The 27,738-nt window shown below is 41.9% G+C and overlaps 1 protein-coding gene across 4 annotated transcripts in view; it reads left to right on the top strand.

Moving 5' to 3' along the window:
* The first annotated feature begins 981 nt into the window (after positions 1 to 981).
* myripb (myosin VIIA and Rab interacting protein b) overlaps positions 982 to 27,738 on the top strand; it is a 132,512-nt gene continuing 105,755 nt past the window's right edge. For 2 of the 4 annotated variants that reach the window (XM_030398662.1, XM_030398661.1), the window contains exons 1-2: positions 982 to 1,285; positions 10,465 to 10,661. In XM_030398662.1, coding sequence (XP_030254522.1) covers positions 10,552 to 10,661 — 110 coding nt within the window. In that variant the 5' untranslated portion in view covers positions 982 to 1,285; positions 10,465 to 10,551. The remainder of the gene's footprint in view (positions 1,286 to 10,464; positions 10,662 to 27,738) is intronic. The other 2 variants (XM_030398664.1, XM_030398663.1) reach the window with 2 other exon arrangements.

The following is a 27,738-nucleotide window of genomic DNA, read 5'->3' as shown; positions in this document are numbered from 1 at the left end:
CTGAGCAAAACATGTAAGTACCATGAACTTGGGTTTGACATAGACATTTGAAAAAAAAGTTGCTAACAAGCGGTTAAATGCGACTACAGACATTTTGGAAACATTAAGCATCACGCTGGACATGGAGACTCATCTACTCACCAGCTTAACATTAGCTTAAAAAATCATAAAAGTGGTTTTCACTTGTGAAGATTATCGTGCTGAACAAAACATGCAAGTGTCATGAACTTGGGTTTGACAGAACCATTAGTAGAAAAAAAAGGTTGCTAACAAGCGGCTAAATGCGACTGCAGACCCTGTAGGGGACATTAAGCTTCACCTTGGACACAGAAACTCATCTACTCACTATCTCAGTATTGGTGAGGTTGAAACCATGCGACCGTTCGTTAGCATAGCATTCACTTTTCATTTCTGGCGACTCAAGTTATGCTTCAAAAATCATAAAAGTGGTGTTAACGTGTGAAGATTATCTTGCTGAACAAAACATGAACTCAGCGATAAACCAAAATCCAAATTCAGAAGCTCGATAGGCTTTTTTTGCTGAGGGAGCCAGGGTGATGCTAACTTCCAGGGTTAGCCTACAAACATATCATCCCTGCAAAAGTTGTGTGTTTCTATTTTAAGTACAGAGATGTTGGGATGGAGAGGGAGGAGACAGACGCGGGATTAATGAGGATGTGTTCATCTCTCTCTGAGGTTAATTGCACTGTGACTAGCTTTGTGAATGGAGCTGCCAGCCCACACTCCTCCTCCTCCTCCTCCTCCTTCTCCAGGAGCAGCGGTGCCAAACTGCAGGATGCCCAGGTGCCAGCAGAAAAAAAAAGAAAAAAAAAAAAGGATAAGATATCAGATCAGCCAAGCACGGAAACAGACTCCGCTATCTATGCTTTCCAACCCCGCTACACACACAGCTCCATCAGCACACCGCGAAACAGGAAGAATAAAGGTTGGGTGCCAGTCCCTCACCTCGCTCGCCGTGCGCACTCCCTCCTCCTCCTCCTCTCCTCCTCCTCCTCTCTCCGTGTAATACAAACCTCGTGATCTTCCATTCAGCGGTGCCTGCGTCTGCTGCTTTTGGGTTGAAAAATAATAAGCCGAGTCGCCGAGGGTGGGAAGGCGAGCCAAAAGTATCTGGGAGACAGACAGGTGTCGCGGAAGTTTCCACTTGCAGAGGCGCATCCTTCCGCGGCTTCTCTCTCTTTTTTTTAATTTCTTTTTCTGTCAGTATCTGGGATAACGTGAAAGAGACTGTAACTGGCGGTCATCCGGCACCCACTGATCCTGTGTAAGTGATTCTCCACATCAACTCACTGCGAATAGGTGAATGTTGTAGCCCTGTTGTAACGAGCCGGAGTGTCAGGTGTCTGCGTCTTCGTGCGTACGTGCTCGCATACCTTCAAGAATGAAACACGTTTCTGCAGAAAATATCCATGATCACCCCCCCACCCCCCCCTTTTTTTTCTCTTTACCGTGCGGTTTCTTCTTCTTCTTCTTCTGCTTCTTCTTCTTTTTCACTGGTGCTGAAGCTGACACGGATCTCCCGCACTGATGTTACCATGTTATGAATGGGGCTGCTGGGTTTGAGATGAGGGGGGAAAGTGCGGCATTATTTCTTGCGGGATGTGATTTGGGTGTAAACAGGTGGATCTCTCCCCACAGAGCAGGTGCAGGAGATGCAAGATTGTGACATCTCTCTTCATGCATGGCCCCGTCCTTTTCTGGTTTTGATCATGAGGAGCTGTTAGGAGTTAAAGTCATGTTTTTGTGTGTGTCAGAGCCTTGCCTGCAGAGAAACATTAAACCCAAAGGAATGCAAGCTGGAAATCCATGATTTGGCAGCCCACTCTGTGAGTGGGTGTGCAGGTAGCTGTATTCCTCTTGTGTTTTTTGTTTTTGCGGTGCTGCCTGTCACCTGTTGACAATAATACTAGGTTATCTTCTGTAGGCTTTTGAAAAAAAAAATTTTGTTTTTAGGGAGACACCAGGAATTCATTCACCCACATGGAGCATGAATCAGGCTGCTATTCTGAGCATTTCATTCAAGGAAATAATGGAGATCACTCAAGTAGAAATACAACCCATTCTCAGATTCCTCAGGAGTTTGCGGCGCAGACCACCCCCTACATACTTTGTCACATGCACAGTGACGCAGGGGCAGATTCAATTAGCATGCCTTTTGGATTCTCACACTCTCAGGTCAGGAGTGTGTTCGCATGTCTGCGGAGCGTGTGTGTTTTTGCGTTCACAGCATTCTTCGCACCTTGCTGGCAGTAATTGGGCAGGTGTGGTGATGGATGTGGCACAGCAGGCGGGTGTCAAACAGGGACAAATAATCAAGGGGTTGTCATCTTTATTTGGTGTGTCTTCATCCGTTATTGCTTTTGGCGTAATTTAAGGTTTATTTAAGGTGGCGGTATTCTTATCCACAGCGTTGGCTTGGAAAAAAGTGCAAAGAAGTGGTTGGATGAAGTATTTGGCGCCATTAACTTCGAACCATATTCCTCCTGATACCGATTTTGATACCTGAACTTGCATACCGGCCAAAACCGAGCACCGATCTGATACCAGTGTACTTGAAATCATGCATGCAGCATATTACTGCAGTATTTTATTATTTTTTATCAGATGTCAACAACTATTCAGACAGTTGTTGCTGTATGGTCTGGCTGAGTTTGTAAATTATGAACAAATACATTCAGAGAGGGAACGTTTAAGATTCAGCTTGACAGACAGTCATGAGTAAAAAAAGAGCACAATTAACTACTATTGTAAGTTTGCTTGTTGTTTATGGATATTGGCTACTTATGTGGTAAACATCTTTTATGCTGGACACAGCTGACATTGCCGGGAAGTAGCAGGGTCCTGTTTTGGCGCTAATAAAGGATGTGGTATTGGGTCGTTGCATGGACTTGTGTACTCACTGATACTCTATCCAGCTTATAGACTCTGTCTGTCCAACCAGAGATGTAATAAGAGAGGAGACAAACCATTTAAAACACTTTGAAAAAGAACAATTTAGTAATTTCACAAGTACAATCTGTGGGGGAAAATATTTTTTAAACCTCATTTTGGTGCAATGTCACCAAACTTTTTAGGAATTTTTTAAAAATCAGATCTGATGGGTGATTCTAAATCCTACATTTGGTTTTTATGTCCTGGTGACCGTTGAAAGGGAAGTTCTGGCTCTCTCTTTATTCATATAGATAAGTGACTGGTCTTGTTAGCATGTAATAACTGGCTGGGGGCGTTGCCAAGATGGCTGCCGAGTGGCAAGACTTGCCTAAAAGGACTAGGGTTTGGTACAACCCCACAAATTCCGCGACATCATAAAGACATCAGAAAAATAGCAATATAATAGACATGTTCCTGAGCTAAATCATCAACAATCTGTTCCGTCAAAGTGTCTCATGTGAGATATCACTCAAATGTCAGCAGTAGAAATGATATTAGGCTGTGTGTGCAACATTTAACGTCTACATTGTACGTTCACAGAGGGGAGATGGGGCCAAAACGTGGATCTGTAGTAACCATTTTGAGTCAGTTATGTCACATTCTGTTATTAAATTTCAACTACTACTCAATGACATAATCCCGGGTAAAGTTCTGGCGTCCACAATATGTCAAACAGATCATCTTTTTCAAGACATTACATCAGTTTTTGTCTGTAGTTTTCTTCCTATCCACAGTAACCACTTGCTCCAGTGGTGCTGAGGAGGGTTTTTCCTCATAAAAAGACACGTCAGTGCATATTATGTATTTAACGCTGTTATCGGCCAACATTCTGCACATTATGCAGATCATCTGAAGCACATTCATTAACTGCCTGAACTCATCTGCACATGCTCCTGGCGTTTGTAACCACTTACACCGCTCCCCCTTAAGGATGTTAAGTATGAATGAATCCTCGGCTGATGGGTGTTCTCATAAATTCAGGGCTGCTGACAGGCCTGTTCACACGTTGTGCTTCTTACTTTACAGCTAGTCAGATGGTGGGGCAGCTGGAGGAATAGAACATTTTAAGTTGACATGCAGCATGTGCCCAATTTCAGTCCTGAAGTCTACAAGTATTCTTGTTGCCTCTCTGTTCTCCCCTCTCAGTGTGACTTTGACAAATACTGGTCATATCCAGGGTTGCAAAAACACCTTGACTGTCTGCTTTTCTGCTGTCAAGTGGACGCAGGAAGACAAATGACCAGGAGGACAAAGAAAGGCCTCATCACACAGGAACAGAGCTTGGGTTTTAAACACGTTTGAAGTGAGATATTTCCACGTATTTCCAAGCACAATGTGGTTAAATTTGCAAAGTCGGTTCCACTGTACTCACCCGTAGTCCAAATAGTAATTTCAGGGAAATCGTTCTCAATCTCCTTCCCTCTGGCTGTGACGAAACGCTGAGCCAATGGAGAGTGTCTAAAACAAGCAGTTCATTTAGCGCTTGGCTGCACCTGCCCTTTTAGCGCTCCAGCAGGGCCCTGTCCTCAGCTCGCCCGTCCTCTCTCTGCTGACTCTCCGAGGTGACAGACACCAGCAGAGCAGAGCCAAGCGCTCTGTGGCACCGTGTGGGATGTGGGGATTGTATTTGATGTATTTGGGACAATTTAGTATCAGTGTGCACATATTGTCATTGAGGACGTGGTTGATTGATGCACACAGGGGAAAAGACAGGTTTCCGTTCATCCACCTGAGAGATGCATCGATGTGACCTATTTTCCCTCTGAAGCCATTCTCCCTCTCTGAGCTCTGAGAGTGCCAGTGCGAACGTGTTGCTCTTGTCGGCTGACTGCTTTACACTGTTGCACCTCATTGTAGTGCCAGTCAAAATGTGACAGCAGTGGCCAAAGTTACGTTTTCATATTGTGGACCAGTTGTGTGGATGTGTTTCAACACATAGGACTAATTCACATACCGATTCTTCAAACGTCACCACCGATATAATAATGAGCTGCGAGACAGCATTTCACTTCCAGTTATCTCTCTGGTACCTACAGCAGCTGCGTGTAGGTTTACAGAGACAATCAAAATCATTTAAATCCCCAGAATTCCCCAGATGCAGCTCAGAAAGTAAGATAATCTGAAACACACTAGATCCTCGAGGGGGAAATCAGTTGCTGCTGCTGTAATTACAGCAAGTCTACATGGAGTAAAAGTGAAAACATAACAGAATGTTTTGAATGTGGTTATATTCTTGACAGGACTTTTCAACACTTGGCAGATGTGAATGCCTGTACTGATTTGTAGTGCCAGAGGTTAGAAAGTGATACATGCAAGCTTGATTTGAGTTTCGTGATGCCTGGTGCACTGTTGGATGGACTTGCCTGGAGGTTATTGGATATACCTGCAGCCAATCAAAGCAGTGAAACAGGTGACTTCAGATCTGGAACTTGTCCCATAGTAGATGAATGGTTTTGATTGGCACAATAGGGACTAGATCCGATAGGGATCGTCTGAATGGTTCCGAGGCTAAATGTTCATTCTCAATGCAGAAAATAGTTTACTTCATATGTACCAAGATGGAAAGTAAGGCTGTGAAGATTTCGGTGGTGTGTGGTGTTTCTAACTTACATGCAGACCGGAACACCAGAGTTCACCTTCAGTCACAGGCCTCCTTTGTTTGTGTTCCAGTATTACAATCTTGATCTCTCTCTCACTTCATTGATTACCTCGATAAACAGTTTCCTCATGAGTTTATGGTCTCAATGGCTAGATTGAATTTTTCTGCAATTCAGCATGATGTTCATTTTGTAAATGATGATCCTATTTACAGTAAGACGGACTATAAAGCAGGGTATGCTTTATGGTGTGGCTGCCTCATGGTTGACAAGTCTCTACAATGGCGTGTCCTCAGGTTTTCAGTCAGATCCAATCAGTGTCGTCCCTACCTCCACCATCTCTCGTACAAATGGGATTACGTCTGCTTCCGTAAAAACCAAGATGGCGACGGTCATAATGCAGAGCTTGCGGCTTCAAAACAGTAGTCCAAAAACCAATGGGTGACGTCACAGTTGGTTTACACTTGATTTGAGATTATTGACATTCTTGTCCAGTGATAGGGTTGGTTAAACTGTATGTGTTGAGACATACAGACGTACGGGTGAACTGATCCGATCACAGACTGAATTCTAACAATAGTCTGGTTTGTTTTGTCAAACATGAGAGCGCAGGTTTTGTGGCTGAGGTCAGGGCTGTTTGGACATTTGGACATCATGCTCTCTGCAATCTAATTGCTGCTGGTAAGACACACAGCCTGAAAGGTCTACAGCACGCTTTTACATCAGCTTACTGAGACTGTGTTTAGTTTAGCCGACAACCTGTCTTCAAAACAGGTGAACAAAATTGGTGAAGCATTGAACCGTGGAGACAGTCTCCAATCAGTGTCACTGAGGGAGTGTTTCTCTTTTGGAACAGCCCACGTTCCTTTTTCGCTGTGTACTGACTGATAGCTCATCTGTGCTATTGTTGAGGGTGTGTTAGTGTTGCTGCAGGGCGGTGAAACTGATCCACAAAAGAGGCATCATGTGCACATATTTGTCAGAAATTGTCGCAAGCTAAAATGGATTGGCTGTGTGTGTGTACATGTTGCTGCCCTCAAGTATGTGCGTCACCAGAGCTTCAGAGGCAGACACTCTTACAGACATAAATGATGCTCCATCGCCGTCCTTGACACCACTCACTATAAAAAGAAGGCCTGAATAATTGCCTTCCCTTGTGGCTATACAATAATGGCCATACAGTAATGGTGCATTAATCTCCTCTATGCATTAGGAGACTAACAGGGAGTGAAGACAAATGTAGGAGCAGCCAGTTGCAGTTGGTGTTGTAATATGTTACACTGCAGCTAGGTTGATCTTCAAGCTGCATTGAATGTGTGTTTCTGTCAAGACATGAAGGTCTACAGTGCAGCACGCTCATAATTTCTCTGGATTTTTGCAGAGGGTTCACTCTAAAACCATATTGCTTTCGGTTCCAGTAGTAACTAGAGTCTCAGACATGCCGTCATTGCCTCCTGAAATATCAACAGTAATGGTATATAACCCAAATGGTGTAGGTCATTGCACAATATTAAGACTAGGTTATTCAACTTTTTCGTTCAAGAAATTGAGGTAATAAGTGTGTTATTATTGTCCTCATCAGTCATCAGATTGGATAAGATACCTTCAGTAGTTTCAATGGGTCTAGATAGAATTTCTCGGTTTAAAGTGCTTGATGATAAGTGATGTCACTGAGTCAAGGACTGTATTTGAGACTAATATTATAACAAATCCTCAAAAGACTAGTTCATGCTAAGGCTATAGCCAGTAGCGAGTTAGCTTAGCGGAGCATAAACAGGAAACAGCTAACTTGTCACTGCTCATGGCTTAGAACTGTCCGGCCCATAATGTTTGTATTGGCAACTGCAGGGGAGGGGTAAATGAGGGGTGTTCAGTTGGTTGCAATCTGCCACCTCACCTCTAAATGCCACTAAATCCTTCACACTGGACATTTTTAAAGGTGCATTATGTAAGAATTTTTGCTGAAAATATTCAAAACTTAAATCATCAACAAAATGTGAAGAAAAAACAGGTTGACTTATAACATGACGTGTTTATTACAAAGTACGTTTAGCATGCCAAACAGCTAGCTCTGGCCCATCCCAGTCCAAAGCTCCTGTGCTAGCAGTTTGAACACTAATCCAGACTGCTAGCTGCACGGCTAACTGAGCTCACTAGTTAATTGCAGCAGATAGCTGTCACTCTGTTGATATGCTCCCTATTTGATCAATATGATTTTGACAGATGCTTGAGGATTTCATGCTGTTCCATCCAGTTAGTTTTTCAGTAAGGCAGGTGACACATAAAACAGAACCTGTTCAGTGATCATTCTCAGAGATTGTGACGTTTATAGAGGAGTATTTTATACACTGTGATATTTTCTTACTGCCAACAACCTTCAAAGTATTTCACATGCAACATTAGAATGGAGACAAGAATGCTTTATGGTGCAGGGGACATTGCACATCTTACTGTAAAATAAATGGTACTTTGAGCGCTAGGGGTGTATCAACATGGGGTTTGGTATTGTAGTTAATTGCCCGTGACATTAAGGATCAGGCACATGCACATCCACATGCGGCTGAGTGTGTATTTTATCATTTTGTCTCTAAAATGTAATTCCGTGAAATCGAATAGCCTTTGCAGCAGAGTGCAAGGTCTTGCATCGCAGCGTCTGAATGAGGAGTGTTTGTGAATGGCATTGTGACCGTCTGTGTTTACACTGTGTGATAACAGATGTCTGAGACTGAGAGATTTTCAGCTTTTTTTCCACAGTAGCTGAGAATGTGACAAAAGCTCTTTTTTCACACTTGTGTGTGTGTGTGTGTATGTGTGTGTGTGTGATTGCGTATGTGTGCTCGCATATGCCCTTGTGGATTTATACTCCTACTTATACAAATGACTCATAAAAGCATTTGATGGAGATATCTGTAAGGTTGAAATTAAATGATAACATGAGAGACAATATTCCTCTTCTATCCCTGAAGCTTTTCATCACAACAGCCACTCTTCAATTTCAGACAAATGAACTGAAGTTGTTGCTTTATTGCTTAGATGCTCCGGGACAACCAGCAGTGATTTGATAATATTAAAATGTGTCTTTGGAATAAATGGAGCAGAATCCTACAGTAATAAATATAGTGTGCAATACTGCTTCCTGAACTTTTAAAAGACAAAACGTGACTTGTTGTACATGAGCTGGAGCACTGTAACGCTTTTGCATGCAGGGTTACAGGAAAACAAGGTATTGGACCGCCAGAGTCAGAGCTGGTGGAGTTTAATAATTTATTTACCCAGAGAGCAGGGCAGAATATGAAAGATCACTACCTCACTTTTGTTTTCTGTTTTGAAAAGTTCAACCTCATGCTGTTTTGAGACTGGAGGAATGAGCAATATGCTGAGCGAGAGGAGCGACGCTCTGTCGATGAAGCTGTTGGCCCAATAATAGAACAGACATAATTGTCTCGCCTTCTGAGTCATCATTGCTCTTTCCACTGGCAGTGCTCTCTCCCATCTTGTTTAGACACGTCAGTCAATGGACCTTCTCCTTCTGTCCATCTTCCCATCCGTCTCTTCATCTCTCTCTCTCTGTCTCTTTCTCTCTCTATCTCTCTCTCCTGTCATCACTCTGTTTTTATTTTTATGAGCATGCCCCGGATCTTGCCTCTCCATCATCCTTCCTTCCCCTCCCTGCTTATGGCCATCGCAACCCTCAAATAACAGATGTCAGACTTGTTTTTAACTGAGTTCAATCTCAAACGCAGTCAGCTCTTTAACCTTAAAATACGAACCCATTAACTGTAAAATGGATTAGAGGTAATTTACAATGCAGCCCAAAGGTCAACTATCCATCTAGTTGAATATCTTATATGGATCCTTAATGCATTGCAACCAAGTGAAGTATGTGTACAGTGTGTTCACAATGACACACTGCCCCATACCAGACAAGCAAACACTTTTTAATGACATCTTTCTGCACAGACACATGACATCTGTTCTCCTGTTATATCCTGTAGGTGTTTGTTGACAGTAGACTTTTGTTCTCCACAGCCACCTGAATGATTTGTTAAATGCAATGAAATACATATCTTGAATGTGATCTGGAGTAAAGCTGCTGTCCACTCAGTCTGTAGTGATTTTGTTCACTGACAGTCCTCTGTTTGATTCTTGAAAGCATGTATGCTTAAAGATGCAGTGTGTAAGAACTGGCCACCTGTTGATTTAATACTCAAAACAAATAGGGAGCAAACCGCTGCTAACTGTACCTGTCATTAGCTGGTTAGCTTAGTTGACTTATGAGTTCGGTGCACTGGGGGAGTGATGGTGTTGTTTACACAGCTAGCACAGGTGCTTTGGATTGGGATGGATACTGACCTCAGAATACAAAGTTGTCCTCTAGTAACATGTCTCAGATCATGTTTTAAAGATGATGGTTATTGTCTAAAAGCGTAGAAATGGCGAAATATTATTCCAATATTTCCTGGATTTTTTTTTTTACATTACATGTTTTATATCTTCCTCCAGGGACGAGTTAAGTATCAAATTAGTGATGACCTGAAAGAGTAAAAAGAAAAATGTTTTCCAGCCACTACGCTCAAAACAAACCCTTATCGAATTTTCAGCTGCTTAGAGATCAGAGTCCAAGCTGCAGGCAGGCGACTGGCGCCACAATATATTTTGCTTGCAAGTCATAAAAAGCAAACACTGCAGTGCAATTTGCATGGGGAGATTGTGACTCTTCAGTGGATCTTGCCATTGTGAGAATGTGTCTTCTATTTTTCTGTTGATTGCCCCATAAACTGTGCCAGAGAACTATTGATGCTGTAATTCCTAAACTAATACAGGTTAATGAAAGCCATACATTACTAATGTACACCAGAGTTCTTTCAGACATATTAATGTTCAGCTACATTTCCACCTCTCTGTCTTCCTGCAGGGTTGTCTCAGCCTCGGCCCCCAGAGCAGCAGTGCCTCTCCTTGTCTTCCCATCTCGGACCGGCCTAGCGTGGTGAGACTAGGAACGATGGGCCGAAAGCTGGACCTGTCGGGCCTGACGGACGATGAGGCGGAGCACGTCTTGAAGGTGGTCCAGCGGGACATGAAGCTGCGAAAGAAAGAGGAGGAGAGGTTGAGGTGAGATTGGGTTCCCCTGCCAACCCTTTTTGTACTAGTTTTACACATTTGAGGTGACATATATTGGCCAATTGGAGAGAAGCTGATCAGGAGAGACAAGACTTGCCTGTGTGCAGAAATGACCAGGGGCGCCCCCAGAAATTTCTAATGGGGGGGTCCACTGAAAGTTTTAGGGTGGCCAGTGCCTGTATGGTAGAATAGCGGTTTAGAAATGATGAGAATTCTTTTACCGTGGGTTAGCAGATTCTTTTATGGTGCAGCCAAGTGACGATACGTCTGCTTCAAAGCACTGAAAAGGCACTGGGTTCGGATTACGGAGGCAACGATAGACGCTTAAAAACTCCCAGGCTCTTAGGACAGCCCTACTATTATTTTACATAATTCTGGTTATAAAACGAATCAGCTTGAGATGGAAATTTCAACCAACTTACAGAGTTTCAGCGATATACATTAGCTGGCTACAGCTGCTAAAATCCCAACACAACAAAATAAAAGATCGGACAAATTCTGAGTGGTAAATCTCTTAGTACACGAATATAATTGTAAACAGAAGTGCTAGAAAAGCTTGACAGGCTTAGCATGTAGAGTTTGACGGATATGTTTTTTTCGGGGCTCATTTTTATTGATTACTCGGAAAAATTAAAGTCTTGGTGTCATAATTCTGTATAACCAATGATGGAACGTAACTAAGCGCAATTTAATCAAGTGCTGCTCAATTTTGAGGTGCTTTAATTTTCTGCTACTTCCACACCTCTACGTTTATTTGATAATTTTAGTAACTAGATACTTTTCCGTTTTTTCAGTATTGATAGGCTACTACTTGTGATGTGTAACCAATTGGATAGTGTTCTGGATCGGTTTCATTAGGTTGGTTATGGGCCAACAAACAATCCTTAAGCTAGTGTTCATCATGCTAGTCGTTCGTTTTAAGACACCCAACAAATCATATGTACATTTGTCTGTAAAGCTTTTATTTATAGTACAGGATTTGGCTGCCATTTATAATCCACAACATATTTTTTATCTATCATAGATTGTTCTTGAAACATAGAAGCAATGCTGTGTTTTCAGCTGCAGTTCTTTTTTTTTGTAGGATTTACTTCAGTTTGGTTTATCGTGGCACAGTCGGGGGCCATGAGGAGGAGGATGCTTGTCTTGTGTTTTCTGCTCGCGGGCTGGCAGGTCTGTGGGGGTCAGTCGGTCCAGGCCTCCAGGCTCTGCTCCGTTGTCACAGCCTCTTACTTAACTCAGTCCTGGCCCGTTCCTCCTCCTCCTCACCTCCTGTCCTTCCCTTCTTCCCTCACCTCGCTGTGACAGCCCATAGTCAGGAGGGGATTCAGTTGGGTTGTGACAGGCCTCCATGGGGGTTTGGCCGTCAAATCAGTATGTCTGCTTTATGTTGTTTCAGCAGGACTACAGGGGGGTGGGAGGGAGTCTTAAAGCTCCACTGTATCTCATGTCGCAGCAAAATATTATAAAGTGTGGTTGTACCCTGTAATTTTGGTAAACTCAAATATGCCCCTTGACTACCTACCAGCCCCCGACATCTACTGGTCATTCTGTTGTGGAGATTTGGTGTCTTTCTTCAGATTTGTAACGGTGATCCCTGCAGTTTTGTGTTCCTGAGCGGATGCCATGAGTGATTAGGGCTGCTTTACTCCCTGCACTAAACATCTTAGCCGTTCTCTGACGAGCATAGCAAAGTTTCTTCACAAAACCAGAAAGCAGGCGTTGGTCTGCGCTGCTTGAAACTCGTTTAATTTTCCCAGTTTCAAAGCGAGGATGTATCCCCAAATTACTGGGCTGTAAAATGTTCTCCCATCACGCTGTCATGAATGATCAAAAAGAATTTATGCCTCTTGGGCTGTTTATTACTGCTGTTTACTGCACAAAGATGAGCAGATTAATGTTGTTGCAGGAGCAGGCAGATATTTAGTAGGCAACACTTGTTCATAAAAGCAATCAGGCTTTGTGCTTGTGCTGTTATTGGTTTATATTGACTTGTTAGATGTTTTAAAGGCAAAGTTACTGAAGCAGATATTATATGCAAACACACTCAAATGAGCTTTTGCAACTAAAGCTGCTCTGTTAACACGATCACACATCTGCCATCCAGATTAACTGTTGCCTCCTGAAAACACAGTCGATGTTTCGACTCCCTCACCATCTAAATTTGTCTCACTTTTCTATTTTCATTTTCTAACTCGCTCACAGTGATAAAAAATCATTCAGATCCTCTAACTAAGATCCTTTGAGGAAGTAAGAGTGGGTAATAACTTTGACTTCAAAAATACTCCACTCTAGACAAAAGTTCTTCCCAAGCAAAAGTAGAGAAGAACTACAAAAACATTCACTTAAGCACTTTAATTTTGTAGTTGATCGGTGTTTAACTGTCTAGTATAATATAGATAGTGCTTTATGTTTTATAAGCCTACTATATGTTTTGTAAAGGGTTTAAAATAGTGGATAGAGCTTCTTTTAAGTGCCATAAACCTGCATTCTTTTTAATGGCCCGCATAGCAACCAAATCTGGTTGTATATAAGCTTATGAGAAAATTACCCTACTTCTCCCTTGATTTACCATCTTAATAAACAGTTTCCTAATGAGTCCATGGTCTTAATCCCTATTTTAAGTCTTCTTCAATACAACAAGGTTTTCATTTTGTAAAACTATTGCTAATTTAGAGAAAAATAGACAATAAAAAACCTTGAGATTGACATGCCACTGTATGTCCTCTGGCTTTCAGTCAGATCCAATCAGGATAGAGGTGTAGCAATGTGCATCCTCCCCTGCATCTCCTCCAAATATGGTCACTGCTGGCTCCAAAAATACAAGATGGTGGCGGTCATAATGCCATACTCAAGGCTGTGAAAGTGAAGTGGAATAATAATGTACAACACAGGAGGGGGAGAAGTAATACATTTTAAACTGTTATGATTAGGCAAAAAGGACCCAGAAGCGAAAAGAAAGAATCCCAGAGCCAAAAAATACCAGGATAACATACAGAACACAGGCAAACAAAGGCAGGAAAACTAGATTTTACTGATTTTATTGTAAACTTGCACTTCAGTCGGCTACTTGTGTAAATGAGACATGTCAAGTGTTCATGTTCAAGTCATTGAATCAATTAACATGGAATTACATAGCAACTGTCAATCAGCAGGCTGAGATTTATAAATGAATCCTTCCGAGGTTAAGAGCAGTGTGTACTCGTTCCATCCATGATATTACAACCTCATCTAACTTCACTGCATTGTGAACATTTGAACATTCAATTGTGTTTTCTGTCGATCAGTTCTTTCGATCCTCGCCGTGAAAAGGAAGTGTGTGTTGTCTTGTTTCATACAGCGCAGCTGGCTAAGAGATCAAAATAGCACATAATGCCTCTCGGTGTCGCTTCAGCTGGTTAGGATACAGAATGAGACAGAGAACCCACTTTCCTGTCATGTGAAGTGTAAAGTGTTTCACGGTTTACAGTATATGAATATGAAATCTTGCTTACAGCAGATGGTGGTTGAGTGTTCCAGCGGATAGCGCTCCCCCAGTGGGGTTTTCTCTTCCATGCATGGCTGACATTTGTTTTTCTTCCTTGAGTGAAGTCAGCCCTGCAGAGTTGTAAATTACCCTGTTGAAGGATTCATGGCATAGTTTATAAGCCTCGCCTGGCACTTTAAATGCACCATTTTAATTTCCCCCCCATGCTGAATAATAAGGAAAGTTGAAACACTTAAGTGATATTACCTTCAGTCCCATAAATACTGAACTGTAATAAATATGTTAAAAAAAAGATGCACGCAGCTATAAGACTAGTTAGGGTTTTCTTTTTACATGTTTCAATGTGGGAAACTGCAGCAGCTTTATGACATCTCTACACTTTCATGGCTTTATAGACGTTGTAAGGGACTGTTTATTACAACTATGTTGTATATTGTTATGATTTCAAGCTGTCTATATTTGATCTATCAGAAAATCATCAGTGGCCATTAGTGATGAGATTTCTAATGCTGCTTTGCTGTATTGCTTAAAGAGTTATTCTACACCTTATTCTTTTTTTTCTAAATGCCATTCTTAGGTCTACCTGTTGTGTGAGGAGAGACTCAAACTCTGCACGGCAAATTTTAAAAATACAATAAACAGCAACTAATATAGGCTGATTCTTTGTTGTTGGGGCTCTTAATTTGACATTTCTTGATAAAATTTACTGTATGTTATTTTGATATATCTTGTATATATCTTATTCAGAAGTAGTTCAGCTGACGGCTTCTGTTGTCTTTTCAAATAAATGAAGATAAAACTATATCATGACTTTATTATTGGCACTACAATAATGGCATTCAAAGTACATTGGAGCATTGATATTGCAAGGGGGGGGTATTCTTAGAGATATGAGATATCATATATGATCGACAGTTGGTTGTGGTAATGTAACAATGAAGGAAGCAGACTGCTAACAAGCAGATATGTACGTATGTAAACAATGTAGATTTGTCGGTTTGAAATTCAGTTTGAAAGCCATATTGTTTATTTCATGAGGAAGGAAACACATCTCTTATTCGTGTTGGACCTAAAACATACACCCAATGCATGTTGATGAGAAACTATAAAATAAAATAACTTTTCAAAATGTCTCTGGCAGCCTTTAGCTGACAGAGGGGTTTAGAATAAGATGAAAAATATGGTGATTATCTGTCAGACAAATGATATTGTGAAAGCCCTCGGGTGCATTTCTGATATTATTCACACTATGAGGCGTCTCATTTCTTCTGTCCCAAGCGGCAAAGACCGTACCTGCTCTGCCCTTCCACCTGTATCTTGAAAAACAAACTTTTTTACCTGTAGTTCATTAGCTGTTACAGGCCAAAGCGTTGACTCTCTCACGTCTCTTTTGTTGTACCCCTTTTGTTTACGTGACATTTTCTGCTAATGGCATTAACCGTGATGCCACTTTACCTCTAGAGTGGATAGCGCTATGAAAATAAATATTCAGTAACTTCCGTCCTGCACCCCGGTCGCTCTGCTGCTAAACAGCAACAGCGCGATTCTTCCAATTAGAGAGGGTGAGCGGCTCGACCTCTGGCCTCAGCCGTCTCAGCTGGCCATCCAACTGGAGAGGCTCATTACGGAGCAGCGGGAAACTCGGGGGAGCACGCGGAACGTGGGTTCACTTAACAAATGGTGCAAGCACTCCCGAGGGAGTCTGACTGGGAAATGATTATAGATAGAAATAGCTATCCACACCACTGCATCCGTGTGAGTGGTGAGAAGAAGGCAGAAGCTCCAGCTATCTGTGACTCTTACGGGTAATTTGCCCTCATTGTTGGGAAGGATCCACTTTACACATGCGTCTGGCAAGTCCTTATATGGATAGGCCAATTACTGTACCTGGAATGCTTCCTTCAAAACTCATTTCAGTCGCAGCTGTGACGAGTCCATCCTTCCCATTGAAGGCATCCGCATTATTTTCTCTGTGGTAGTTGACTATGAAATGATATTGGAAGCTGAACAATGCGCCGTGGTTAAGTCTCAATTAATTGTGAGGTTGTGGACCGCTACACTCCGCTCATCCTCTCTCCATCGTGATCCTTCTTTCTTCCTTTGCGCTGAGTAACTCTTGGCTCAAGAATGCAGCCCCTTCATCAGAGGGTGATATTGTGCATCAGCGCTTTTAATTAGACAGTAAAATAGTGACTATTTTTCTAACGAGGCTGTGAGTCAGAGCAGTGACCACAGACGTCTTCTTATAAATGTTCCACTTTTCAATTCATTCTGAGCCCGACTCGCCCCCCTGCATCCGCTTCTTTCTGTCCTTTTTTTCCTTTATGTGGGCTGGTGTATTATTTTAGCGACAGACAGGAAGGTACAGGGAGCAGGACTCAAACTGGGAGGTTTTTGAAAGGAGATGTCACTCGGTCAGAGATGGGACTGACCTCTATTTCCTCCCGTATTTATCCTCCTGGCTCTCTGTCTAGAGATGACACAAACACACACACTGTGCTGTCTGAATAGAAAAAAGGCGGACTTCAGAGGATGTGTGATTTTAAAGCCAGTCAGGTTCTGTTGGGCCCAAAGAGCTGTGTATTCATGACGATCGATAAATTGGTGTAATTGGATTTCGGAGCACGAGCAGTCAGACAATCTTGCCCTTGGTCGCAGGACAGTCCCTTTGCGGAGCAGTGCTGTCTCCTCTATTTAGGCAGCGCTAAATGGGGACAGATCAACCTTCTGACATCGACTTTGGTGCCTGAGGTCATGTCCTCCTACAGCAACCGCTCAGATTTCAATTTGTAGGATATATCAGTGCTATTGACAGGAAATCCTTGAAAAGGCTTGAATTTTAGTATGGTGTTTTCAAGGTTTACATGCTTAAAACCATTTAAGTTTGAGTCCTAACTGCATTGCCTCCATAATAACTGTTTCTTATTGGCTAAGACAGGTTAGATAGGATGCCAAGTCTACTTACAGACAGGTGACACACTTTGAAACATACATATTTTATCCTTTAGAATGCTATCTCAAAACGTAGTTTCGTTGTTTCATGCAACATTACGTCTGATATAATATCATCTACCCTCTCAAGTGGTTGCCAGTTTGTGCACCAGTTATGTTGCTACTGCTAGCTCGCAAGCATTTACATTGCTTGTGCTAGCAAATGTTAACGTAGCTAATAATGGTAGCTAACATCAACATTGCTAACACTAGCTAACGTTAATGTTGCTAATGCTAGCTAGCTAACATTAGGGCAATTTTTTTTATACACAAACTGGCAACTACCAAGACTGTTGATCGCTGATGAAACGCAGATATGATGTGAAACCATCGGCGTTATACTATTGGCTGACAAAGCTTGTTAGAAGCTGAAACAAACAGTCAGAATTCTTATACTTACATAAACAAAACAATCATTTTGGACCTTACAAACATATTAAAGTTATAAATTCACAATCATAATAATGTTTTTAAGGAACAGAACCCCAGAGTCCCCAGAACAGTGTTTAAAGCTAGATAGGTGGCGGGGTCCGCCACATATTAACAAAGTAAAACAGTATGAAACTGTGTTGTCCTTGAAGGTCAGTTGCTTTATTCAGTTTTTTAGAGTTATAAGGCATAAAAAAAAATCAGTCATGAAGATCGTTCTATTCTGATTAAAAAAGTACATAAATAGTCTATAAATTAGCTTGTCTTTGACTGACTGTTTCTTTAAGGCAGCAGGTTTTCCCAGACTCATGAACTCCTGACCTAAACTAGTCGCTGTTAAGCGAAAATCCCGAAATCGTGTCCAGCGTAGCTTTGTTAGTGGTTGAATGAGCTCCATTGTGTGACACAGACGTATTATTCTTTTCCTCTGATTGTCTAAGGTGTTTATTCTGTGTAATAATCCAGTGTTGGGTCCTATGTTAACATGTGACATTCTTTCACACGAAACGAGCCCAAAGCTGTCTGACTATAATATGTAGTTACACACATACATAAGGAGGCTCCGAAAGATAAAACAGCTTTATGTGGCTTATCGCCTCGCCTGCCTCCATCTTTAGCATGAATGTATTTTTATGAAGCAGCCAGAAGAGTGGGTCTGGAGAGAGTTAATTTCAGTCTGCCTGTTGTTGTGGCAGTTGTGTTCTCTTGGCTGCGGTTCCCCTTTTGGTTGGGGGATTAGCTGTGTTACGTTATTGGTGTGGGTTATTTGTCTGAGTCATGTTGATGTGGATTGTTTTTGATGTGGAGGCGCTGTGTGTGTGTACGTACGGATCTCATCAGCGCTCTGTCTATGTGCGAGTGTGTCTTTGCACAGTGAACAGGAGGGATAAATCCGTCTGACCTTTTTGTTCTGAGGCCACTGTGGCAGGTGTGTTACCAGTTTAATTTTGTGAGTCATCACATTTTGTGGTGTGCCAGGGTAACATTATGATTAATACAATATGCTCACAATGACAGGCTTCAATTGTTTACATCTGCTCGGCTTAATTTAATGTTTTGTTTTGTTTTTTTTGGGGTTACTTCAAATGAAAGGGAAAAAAATAATATTTTTCATACACATCGCCTCCCTTAGGAGAAATTTGTCATAGGAATGGGAGAGAACACAGTCAACGTAGCATCACACATGTCAACCTGGTAACACGCCAAACCATTTAAAAGTCCTGCCGGTTGACCGTGTCACCGCTTGCCCCTCACCTGTCATGGGTTGCAATTTTGGTTTAGTCATTTCCTGTTTTATTTTGTAGATTGTATCCTCTTGTGTCATGCCTTACTTTCCACTTCCTGTTGTCTTTTGTCCTTTTTTTTTGTTTTTCTGTTTTTTTTACTTTATTTAGTTTCTTATTTCTCTTTAGTTTTTGGATTTGAAGTTCTGTTGCCGGCCTTTTGGAACTTCAGCTTATTTTGTTACAGCTCGCCTTTAGTTTTTTCATCCATCTGTCTTTGTGTCTTTCTTTTCTGATACCCACAACATTGCCTTCCCATTAAAAAAAAAAAACAATCTAGAAAATAAAGGAACCAGGTACCTGGTTTGGTTTAGGAAAATGACTGGTTCCTATAAACTGTCATTGTTGACTACTTGCTTCTCACACTTCTCAAACCATCTTTGTCTGGGTGACAGTCTTATGAACTAAACATTTAACCATACCCAACTTCCTCCAACTTTTCCTGTGCTCGTCCTCATTGTTGTTCCCCTCTCATCCTCAAACACGCATCTACTTTTCGCCAATCCTTTTATCATTTAGGGGCACCAGCACATAATTTAGGGTCACCTACATTTAGTTTAATTTCTGAACACTTTACATAAACTATTATAAACATGAATAAAGGTGCAATTAATGTGTTTCTTCATTTTAATCTCGGCACACGACGAAAGAAATCGCAATAACCTTAATTGTTTAAGAAATAAACTTAAAAAGTGCTGACTGGGTATATCGCTGGGATACTGCCATTGTGTGTTGTACTTGGGAGGTATTCGTAGATTTCCTTTGTTTTTTTTTCATTTGTCTGTTAAAGAATATTTTATACATTCTTTAAACCCGACCCGCTGAATATCCGGCACAGCGGTGCAAATGTTTTGTTGCGCTTGTACCCTGGAGCCCTGGAGTGTTTTGTTGGACAGGAAGGTGAGCAGCTGGGTAGGGGAATGTTTGTTACAGTTGTTATCAGGTTTTTAATGAAATCCTGAATTAAAAGCGACATTTCAAATGACAAATCCTTTATCTCTTCTCTCCTTGCATTTGTGCAAACAGGGTTTGAAATCACACGTAGCGAGTTTCCCCGCTGACTTCTGATCAGCCCGGTTTAATTTGCTTTCTTGCGTTCGGGGCTGTTGAGGTGATCTGTACAGCTGCCACAGACTCTGTGATTTCTAATTAGTATTTAATATGGCCCTTAGTAGCTGAAATTTAATATAATTAAACGTAATTAACAGACAGAAATACAGCCCCCCTGACCACGGCAATTATACATGGGCATGCTCATGCATACTGTCTCTCTCTGACACATGCGCATGAACACGCACGCACACACACACACACACACACACACACACACACAGACGCGCGCACACACACCCCAAGGTCGATTTATCAGAGGTGCCATAGGCTTTTTCTAAATTAGTTCATACAGAAATCTTATGTCTAAAACATTAAAAGAGTCAAATAGACTTTTAAAATATATCTTATGTATGATATACATGTATGTGTTTAAAAATGTAAAGTGTACTTATAATACTTGCATAAAAGATCCTCAGGCCTGAGGCTGATATGCCCGTTTGAGTATTCCCGTCAGTGGTGCAGCATTGTTTGTGGACGCTGCTGCAAATTGAATTTCCACTTTACAGCGAGCATAATCAAATACATATTACATTTGTTTTTAATATATTCATACGAGTCAAATCACAACTAATTAATTTGGGTAGCACTCATGTGTGTTTGGTGTTTGTTTACAGCTTTGGGCAAAAGTCTCTCCACGTTCATGTGAATGATCTGTCAAGCAAGACGGTCGTACTTGAGCTTTAAAAGACACATTTATTGCGTCAAATTCCTGCGACGAAAAGTATCCATCTCTGAGGACATCAGCCTGCCTGTGCGTTATCAGACTCTCCCGAGCAAAGTGTCCATTAACAGACGGTGGTTTACGGCATCTGATGGAGGAAGAGTCTGATTTCCCCGGAGTGTGACAAATCAGCAGCTGCACAGCGCCGCCGTCCTCTGGAGCTGCTGAGCCCACCGGATCAGCTGATGAGATAGTGAAAAATAATCCACCGTGGCTACTTGTGGCACAGTTGCTTTCATAGCTCATACTCTGGTGTTCCAGCTGACTGAGTAGATAGCTTTCTCCTCAATAACCTTGCCTCCTTGAATGTGTATATCGGTGCATTTACGCGTCTGCGTTTGGCGTTTTGGCCTTTGCTCACTGAGGGTCAAATTGAGGGGAACGGATCGCCGCTCAGCCTCGTCTTCCTCGTCTTCCTCCAGATAAACACCTTTCCTCCTACATAGTCTTAGTCTTCCTGCAGTTATCTGCGGAACGACTAAGACAGGCTCAGAGTAATCGCCTGAGCTGCTACTTTTGTATTTGTCCAGGTCTGCAGTGATTACTTCTGCTGCCGGCCAAATGTCAAGTGCTGTTTTGAGTCAGAGGAAAATAGTTGGTTGCAACTGGAAGTGTTATTTCACTCCACGTTTCCTGAATCTGTCCCTTTGTGATTTTCTCGTCTGCTCTATACCATCCGTCTGCCTCTCTCTCCTCCTACCTCTGTAGATCCTCATTAGCAGGAGCCGTGTTGTGTTGGATGAGCCGCTCTCTATCCAGAAGGAGTGATTCTTGGCCAGACAGCAGGGAGACTCTCCTTCGTCTGAATAATCGCCCATGCTTTTCTCTTCCCCTGACCAGATTCCTATTATACCCAAGCCAAGAAAGACCAGACTCATTTAGCCCTCAACAGGCTGGTCATTCATCCCGTGGGGGCCTTATCTCCCATGTGATATTGAAGTGATTGAACTTTCGCCAGCAGTGTTAATTATGAGGGCTGGAGCTGTTTTGCAGGGGCGTTGGGCAGCAAAGGCGAGGTTCAAGTGCTCGGACACAGTCGGTTACCCCCAGCTCCAGAGAGGAAGCGTCTTTTTCAGAGTTCAAAATGGGAGAGAGTCGAGGATCCTCTGTGGGATTACAGTGTCTGAGGGGTGAGGAGGGAGGCAGACAGTACACTCTGTACAAGCCGCAATCTGGCTCGTTACAGAAAATGACTTCCTTTTGTATAACCACTGCGCTGTAGTGTTCTTAAATCCTCTCAGTATTCAGGTAATGTTCCATCTCTGTTCCAGGAGCCTTGTTCTTCCTCTGTGGCGTCGTGTTTTTCTGCCACTGTCAGTCTGACCCTGAATGGTAATGCAGAGGAGCGGATTCTATAGTGAGGAAGGGGGAAAAAATGAACGACTTTACGTACAGCTGCAACCAAATCATCAAAAAAAGATGTTGGAAATGTCGATGTGTTTGTTCACACGCCGTGCTTATGGCCTGGTTAGGTTTAGGCACAAAAACCACACGGCCAGAGTGAGGAAAAGAGTGCTTTTTGGCTTGCTTGGTTCAATTGTCATGAACGCGGCTAGAAAACATCCTGAAGTCTCGCAGAAAGCATCGAATGGTTTATCAGTCATTCACTGCTTCCATCTTCTAAAATGTAATTTTGTGCTTTTCTTGGTCATATATCATTGCAAATTGACTAATCTTTACGTTTTTGGACAGTTTGTCGAACAAAATAAGCAATTCGAAGTCAAACTGGGCTTATATATTTTAACGTATTTTCACCAACTGCGTGATTAGCTTTGCTGCTACTTTGCGAATGCTTAAAGGGATCCAATGATTTGACCTTTTCCACCAAATTAGCTTCGCTTTTGAAATATTTCCTTGTAAGTATGCTGCAGATTTTAAAAAGATTAAAAGGCATTGTGTGTGCCGCACACCCAGGGCTTGCTAGCATGCCTCCGTTTGTGGGGCCAATTAGCTTGAAAATGCTTATGCAACACATCAGCTGAACAGGTAATCTGTTTACCTCACATTGTGAGTGACGGAGGACCACAGAGACTCTGCCAAAAAAAAAAAAAAACCTTAGTTATACATCATCCTCATTCTGCGTACATGGACACACACACACACACACACACACACACACACACACACAGAGACTAAATTAAATTAGTGTTGAGCATTCCCTACAGTCCTGCGCTCCATCCACCCAATTAGAAGGGGATCTCCCTCTGCTCCAGCATCTTTGACCCCAAACCTCAAGGGCTCTAATTTCAGAGATGGACATGATCAGATATGTGTATAAAACAGAGAGACTCACTTGATTGACTGCAGTTATGGTGGTTGGATAAGCTGGTTAGCAGGAGTCGCTAACAGATGGGAGTTGAGGGTGGGGCTGAAGAGTCACTTTAAAGACCTCTCTGGTTTATTTTGGATTTCCATTGATTCTTATTTTCTCCTCCGCTGGATCTGTGCATGTGTGTGTGTGTGTGTGTGTGTTTTGGGGTAGATCTTACTGTCTCTCCTTGAGGAAATCGGCAGAACCTGATCAATATCTCCCCAAGGACTGTTGCCGTGTGCCAGCAGTCAAAACAACACACACTTTGACACTGTGTTCAATATTCTCTGTGTCTCTTTTGTGCGTTTGACACTTGCTGCAACTATGACCTTTTTTTACCTCATTACTCTCTCTTAATCCTCCTTTAAAACAGAAAGGTGTATCATCTGTTTGTCCCAGGCAATATTGTCATGGTAGCGCAGCAGTGTCCGACCTGTAACTGCACCCCCTCTGGATATGCTGGCACAGCTTTGGTGTGTATGAGCTCTCTCTTACATTAAAACCCACTACTAAAGAGCGACATAAAACACTCGCAATTAAAGCGAGGCCACTTTAATTTCTGCTCTTTTCTCACACTCAGAAGGATTATGGACTATACTTAAATCACCTCTTAAAACACTTTTATGACTTAGTCTTGCTTTTATGTGCAGTCCCAGGTTTTGAATCGGCCCCCTTTTAATACTAGTGTTGTGTCTTTTTACGGCTTTTCTCTACTGAAAAAAATAATTTTATGCGTCCTGTTACTCCATTTTTGCTTGTGTTTATATTTAGATCCTTGCATGTTTTACTATGGTTCCTTGGTCCTGTAAAAAACTGCTCTTACATAAGTATATCAGAATTTGTTTTTAAAGAACCCTTCCAAAAGAAAGAATCTGTTTTTTAACCTTGGTGTTTTGGTGTTTTTATATTATACAAGACATCTCATTAGCAAGATAAGCAGTCAATGCCCTGGCTGAGCATTTCTGCTTCAGAACTGCAGTGTATCAAAAGAGAACAGAGTCAGACCAAGGACGTTACATAAAAATCTAAACACAGCATTGGAGGCAGAGCCCGGTTCACGCCTATGAAAGCTGCTTGGTGGCATTTTGAAGACTAAATGGCTCGACTTCCCGGTTGTAAAATAAACGGGATCATCTGTGTTTTTGGGCCAATAGAGCTTGCGCACTAGAGACTTCCGACCACTGTGCCAGCTGACTTCCAGTTTAGCACCTGGCTAAGTTGAACAGAAATGAAATGATTTAATCTTGCGGCTTTTCAAGACTTTCCCAATTTTATTGGACCAAATGGCTCAATTTATGATAGTCAAACAAGTCAGGGGTTTTGTGATGCAAAAAAAAATAAAGAAAACCCACCCTTTTACAGACACTTCTTTCACAATTTGTGTAAATTGAATAGAAAATAATCATCATGATAAACATATTCCTTTGGAGTCAATGTAATAAAAAGTAATTAATTGCATCAGCCCATTTAAGGCACTTCTGCCTACTGAACAGCTGGCTGTCTCTCCTCTCTAAATGACCCTTGCACTCATCATACTGTGGCTCCTCATCGTGTGATGTTTGATATTTTGACAGATTTCAGAAAACCTAATGAGTCTCCTGGCGTTTGTCGGCTCTTCAGGCATGTGTGTGTGCCCGTGCTCTAACACCAGTTAACTCCAATCCCGGCGGATCAGGCCCTGTGAAAACTAAACAACTCTCCCTACACTCCTCATGACCTTCGACCACATTCAGAGTAAATACAGAGGAGGGCATACCAGATCATTGCTACCTCCAGTCTATCCAAATTAAAGATGTCTCAAGTTAAGTGTTATTGCTAGAAACTTCACTAACCACTATCTCGCCCTCTAATCAAAGTACAAATCCCTTAAAACTTTGAGGAAAGTTATTGAAAAAAAGAAGAAATCTAGACTGAAAGAATTTCTCTCACACGTATTTGGGGCATTTATTGACATTCTGTAAATCAGAGCTTCACTAACCTGGCACTAAACAAGATAAATTTAAATTGGCAAGACATGCGTGAGGACTTACTTCATGACTTGTAATCAAAACAAGCCAATAATGACAGTATAAATCGTCCAAAGAATCTGCATCACCGCCATCAAACTTTACTGAGGTCTGAGGTTGGGCGATGTCTTAACAAACTGGCATATGATGATGTCCGCAGCGAAACATCGCGATGGATGATGACACTGGTTTTAGAGGGTGGGGTTGTTAGCCATTAGGACTGTCCACCAGACCAACCTGAGGCTGAACTGAGAGGAGCAGGCGTGACTTTTATGGCATAATGTGATAAGTTAACGACACCTGTGAGTCCAAATCTGTCTTATACTGAACATTAAATTATGTTGATTTAAATCATGCACTAGATAAATTTACTGGCTGTGCATCTCATGAGAAAAGTTGAGAACATGCATGAAATCATTGCAATAACCTTCCGTTCAGTCATCTTTCTGCACGTCCGCCCCGCTTGAGTTAAATCAAACGACTCACTCAATTGTTTCATCATTTGGGGATGACTCTCAACCACTGGTGGTCATTTTTCAAGAAGTGTGTGTTTCCCAGGAGAACCATCATCGGATGACTGACTGGCTTCTGGAGATTATGAGTCACAGCTGGTGCTGCAGTTGGCTCGCCCTCCTCTGTTTAATGACTGCAGGAGACGTATGCGCTGATAAAACTGTTGCTTTGCCAGTGCACCAGTGAGCTCTCCACACACCCTCCTTTTTCAAATGTTTACCAATGGTGGGTAGTTGGAATGGTTCGTTGCACATTTAAAATATTTCCTGTGACTGAACAAGAACACCTTATGTAATCATTTACCTGTGTAGCACTTACAGAAAATACCACATATTGATTATATACTGTAAATGGGCCAAAGGACAAAAGCAAACACTTGTTATATTATTGTGTTGTTTTATTAAAATGCAAAATGTTTCTGTAAGTGACTGATTGCTATTATAATAATTACTTTTATTTAAATCCTTTTTTTTTGCCTTTGGGCAGCCCCGATTCAGACCATGTAACTATCACTGATATTTTGTTTTTTGGGGGGGGGTATCAATTTTACATTTGATGATTTCTAAGTGGGGCCCAATTTTGATGCACATACATGGTTACAGGTGCCAGTACGACGCCAGTGGGTCAGCAAAGGCAGTGAAGAAGAGGTCTTCTCCCAAGTGAATATGTGTTACAGCTGGTTCTTACTCCCAATGTGTCAAATCCAGCAGGCTCCTCAATTTGCGATGACCACCTGATTTGTTTTCAGTGTATGTGACGTGAATGATTTGGCGTACAAAAATGACATAGCTGATGTCACATACGTTACGTGAGTGATGTCCTGTATGCTATAAGACTGAGTGTAGTTATTTTAACTCAAATAATGCGAAAGTTGATAACAGGCCAAAGGTCATAATATGAGTTAATATGTGAACTGCATTTAATTTGAATTTTAGTCTCATTGAGCTTTGTATATTAAGTATTGTTGCTAACACGAATGCAAAGCCTTTATTTTGAAAGTGTAACTAGATGTTGCATGTTATGTATTATTGCTAACTTGACCATGGAGCCCTTCATGTCTGAAACTGACACTAGAAGGGAAGGTAGAGGGGTCATAGTTTGACCAAGCTGCCTGAATTGTTGAGTGAGAACGTGTTGTGTAGTATGTACTGTAAATGCAGTTGACCACTTAGTCATAACATTGTGCACTGAACGTTATTCCTCCACTTAGCTTTATGCAACAATACTACATTAATGTATTAATTATACACAGGGGTTGCGAAAGAATGTGGTACGTACACTTGAATGCACTGTCACTGTCACGTCAGTGGACGTTTCTTCTTCTGTGCAAAGGATTCTGGGTCAGAATAGTCAGAAAAGTATGATGGCTTGAACTCTGCATACTATATCTGGCAAATAGGTATTGGAAAGCAGTCGTATATATTAACAATGCACATTTAATGATCCAAAAATGTGCACAGCAAATGCTTTCAATACTTTTGTTAAACCTCAGGGTAACAAACTATTTTTTTCTTTTTGACATTCATATCAGTTAAACCTCTTTTTAAAATCTGTCTCTCGCAAGTAGGCCGCCCCAATTTACAGAACTCCAAAACCAAATCACTGAGAGCACTTTTAAAGAGCAGAACATGAATCTATCAGCTCCTATCAGCTGCTCAGCAGCTATAATAGGAGCTTCTGGGAAGTTTGATTTCCGGCATGTTGGTGAGATCATTTCAGACGATTCCTTACGTTTCAATCCCAGGAGAATACTAACTGCTGCCTGCTGAATCAGAACTGCTCCACACTTTGAAAACCTGTCGCCGTGGCTCACATTTATAACTTTGCCGAAAAGTCCAATGTATAGTATACGCTTGAATCAGTCCTGTCTGTCTGTCTGTCTGTCTGTCTGTCTGAAACCTTCACCGGAGGACAGGAGATAAGCTGCAGCTGATGAAGTCTGTCTGCAACGTGTGATTTGCTGAGGAGAACGAGGTGGCTGCAAGGCCGAGAGGAAGACAGAGAGGTAGAGAGAGGACAGACGGATAAGGGGAGGCAAGACAAACGGTCCGAGGATGTTTTTCATCTGTCCTTGATGAGACACTGGAGATGCAGATGCTGCCAGCTAAGCACCATTAGCCGAGGCTGCTGCTCTATGTTTGTGTTTGTGAGAGAAGAGGAGCGTCTGATCACGTTTAGGCTTTATCTGTGTGTGTGTGTTTGTATTTGAATGAA

This window comes from Sparus aurata, chromosome 19, assembly GCF_900880675.1.
Source record: "Sparus aurata chromosome 19, fSpaAur1.1, whole genome shotgun sequence".
Lineage (NCBI taxonomy): Eukaryota > Metazoa > Chordata > Actinopteri > Spariformes > Sparidae > Sparus > Sparus aurata.
The sequence above is the reverse complement of the archived record's forward strand: the minus strand, read 5'-3'. Positions and strand labels throughout refer to the sequence as shown.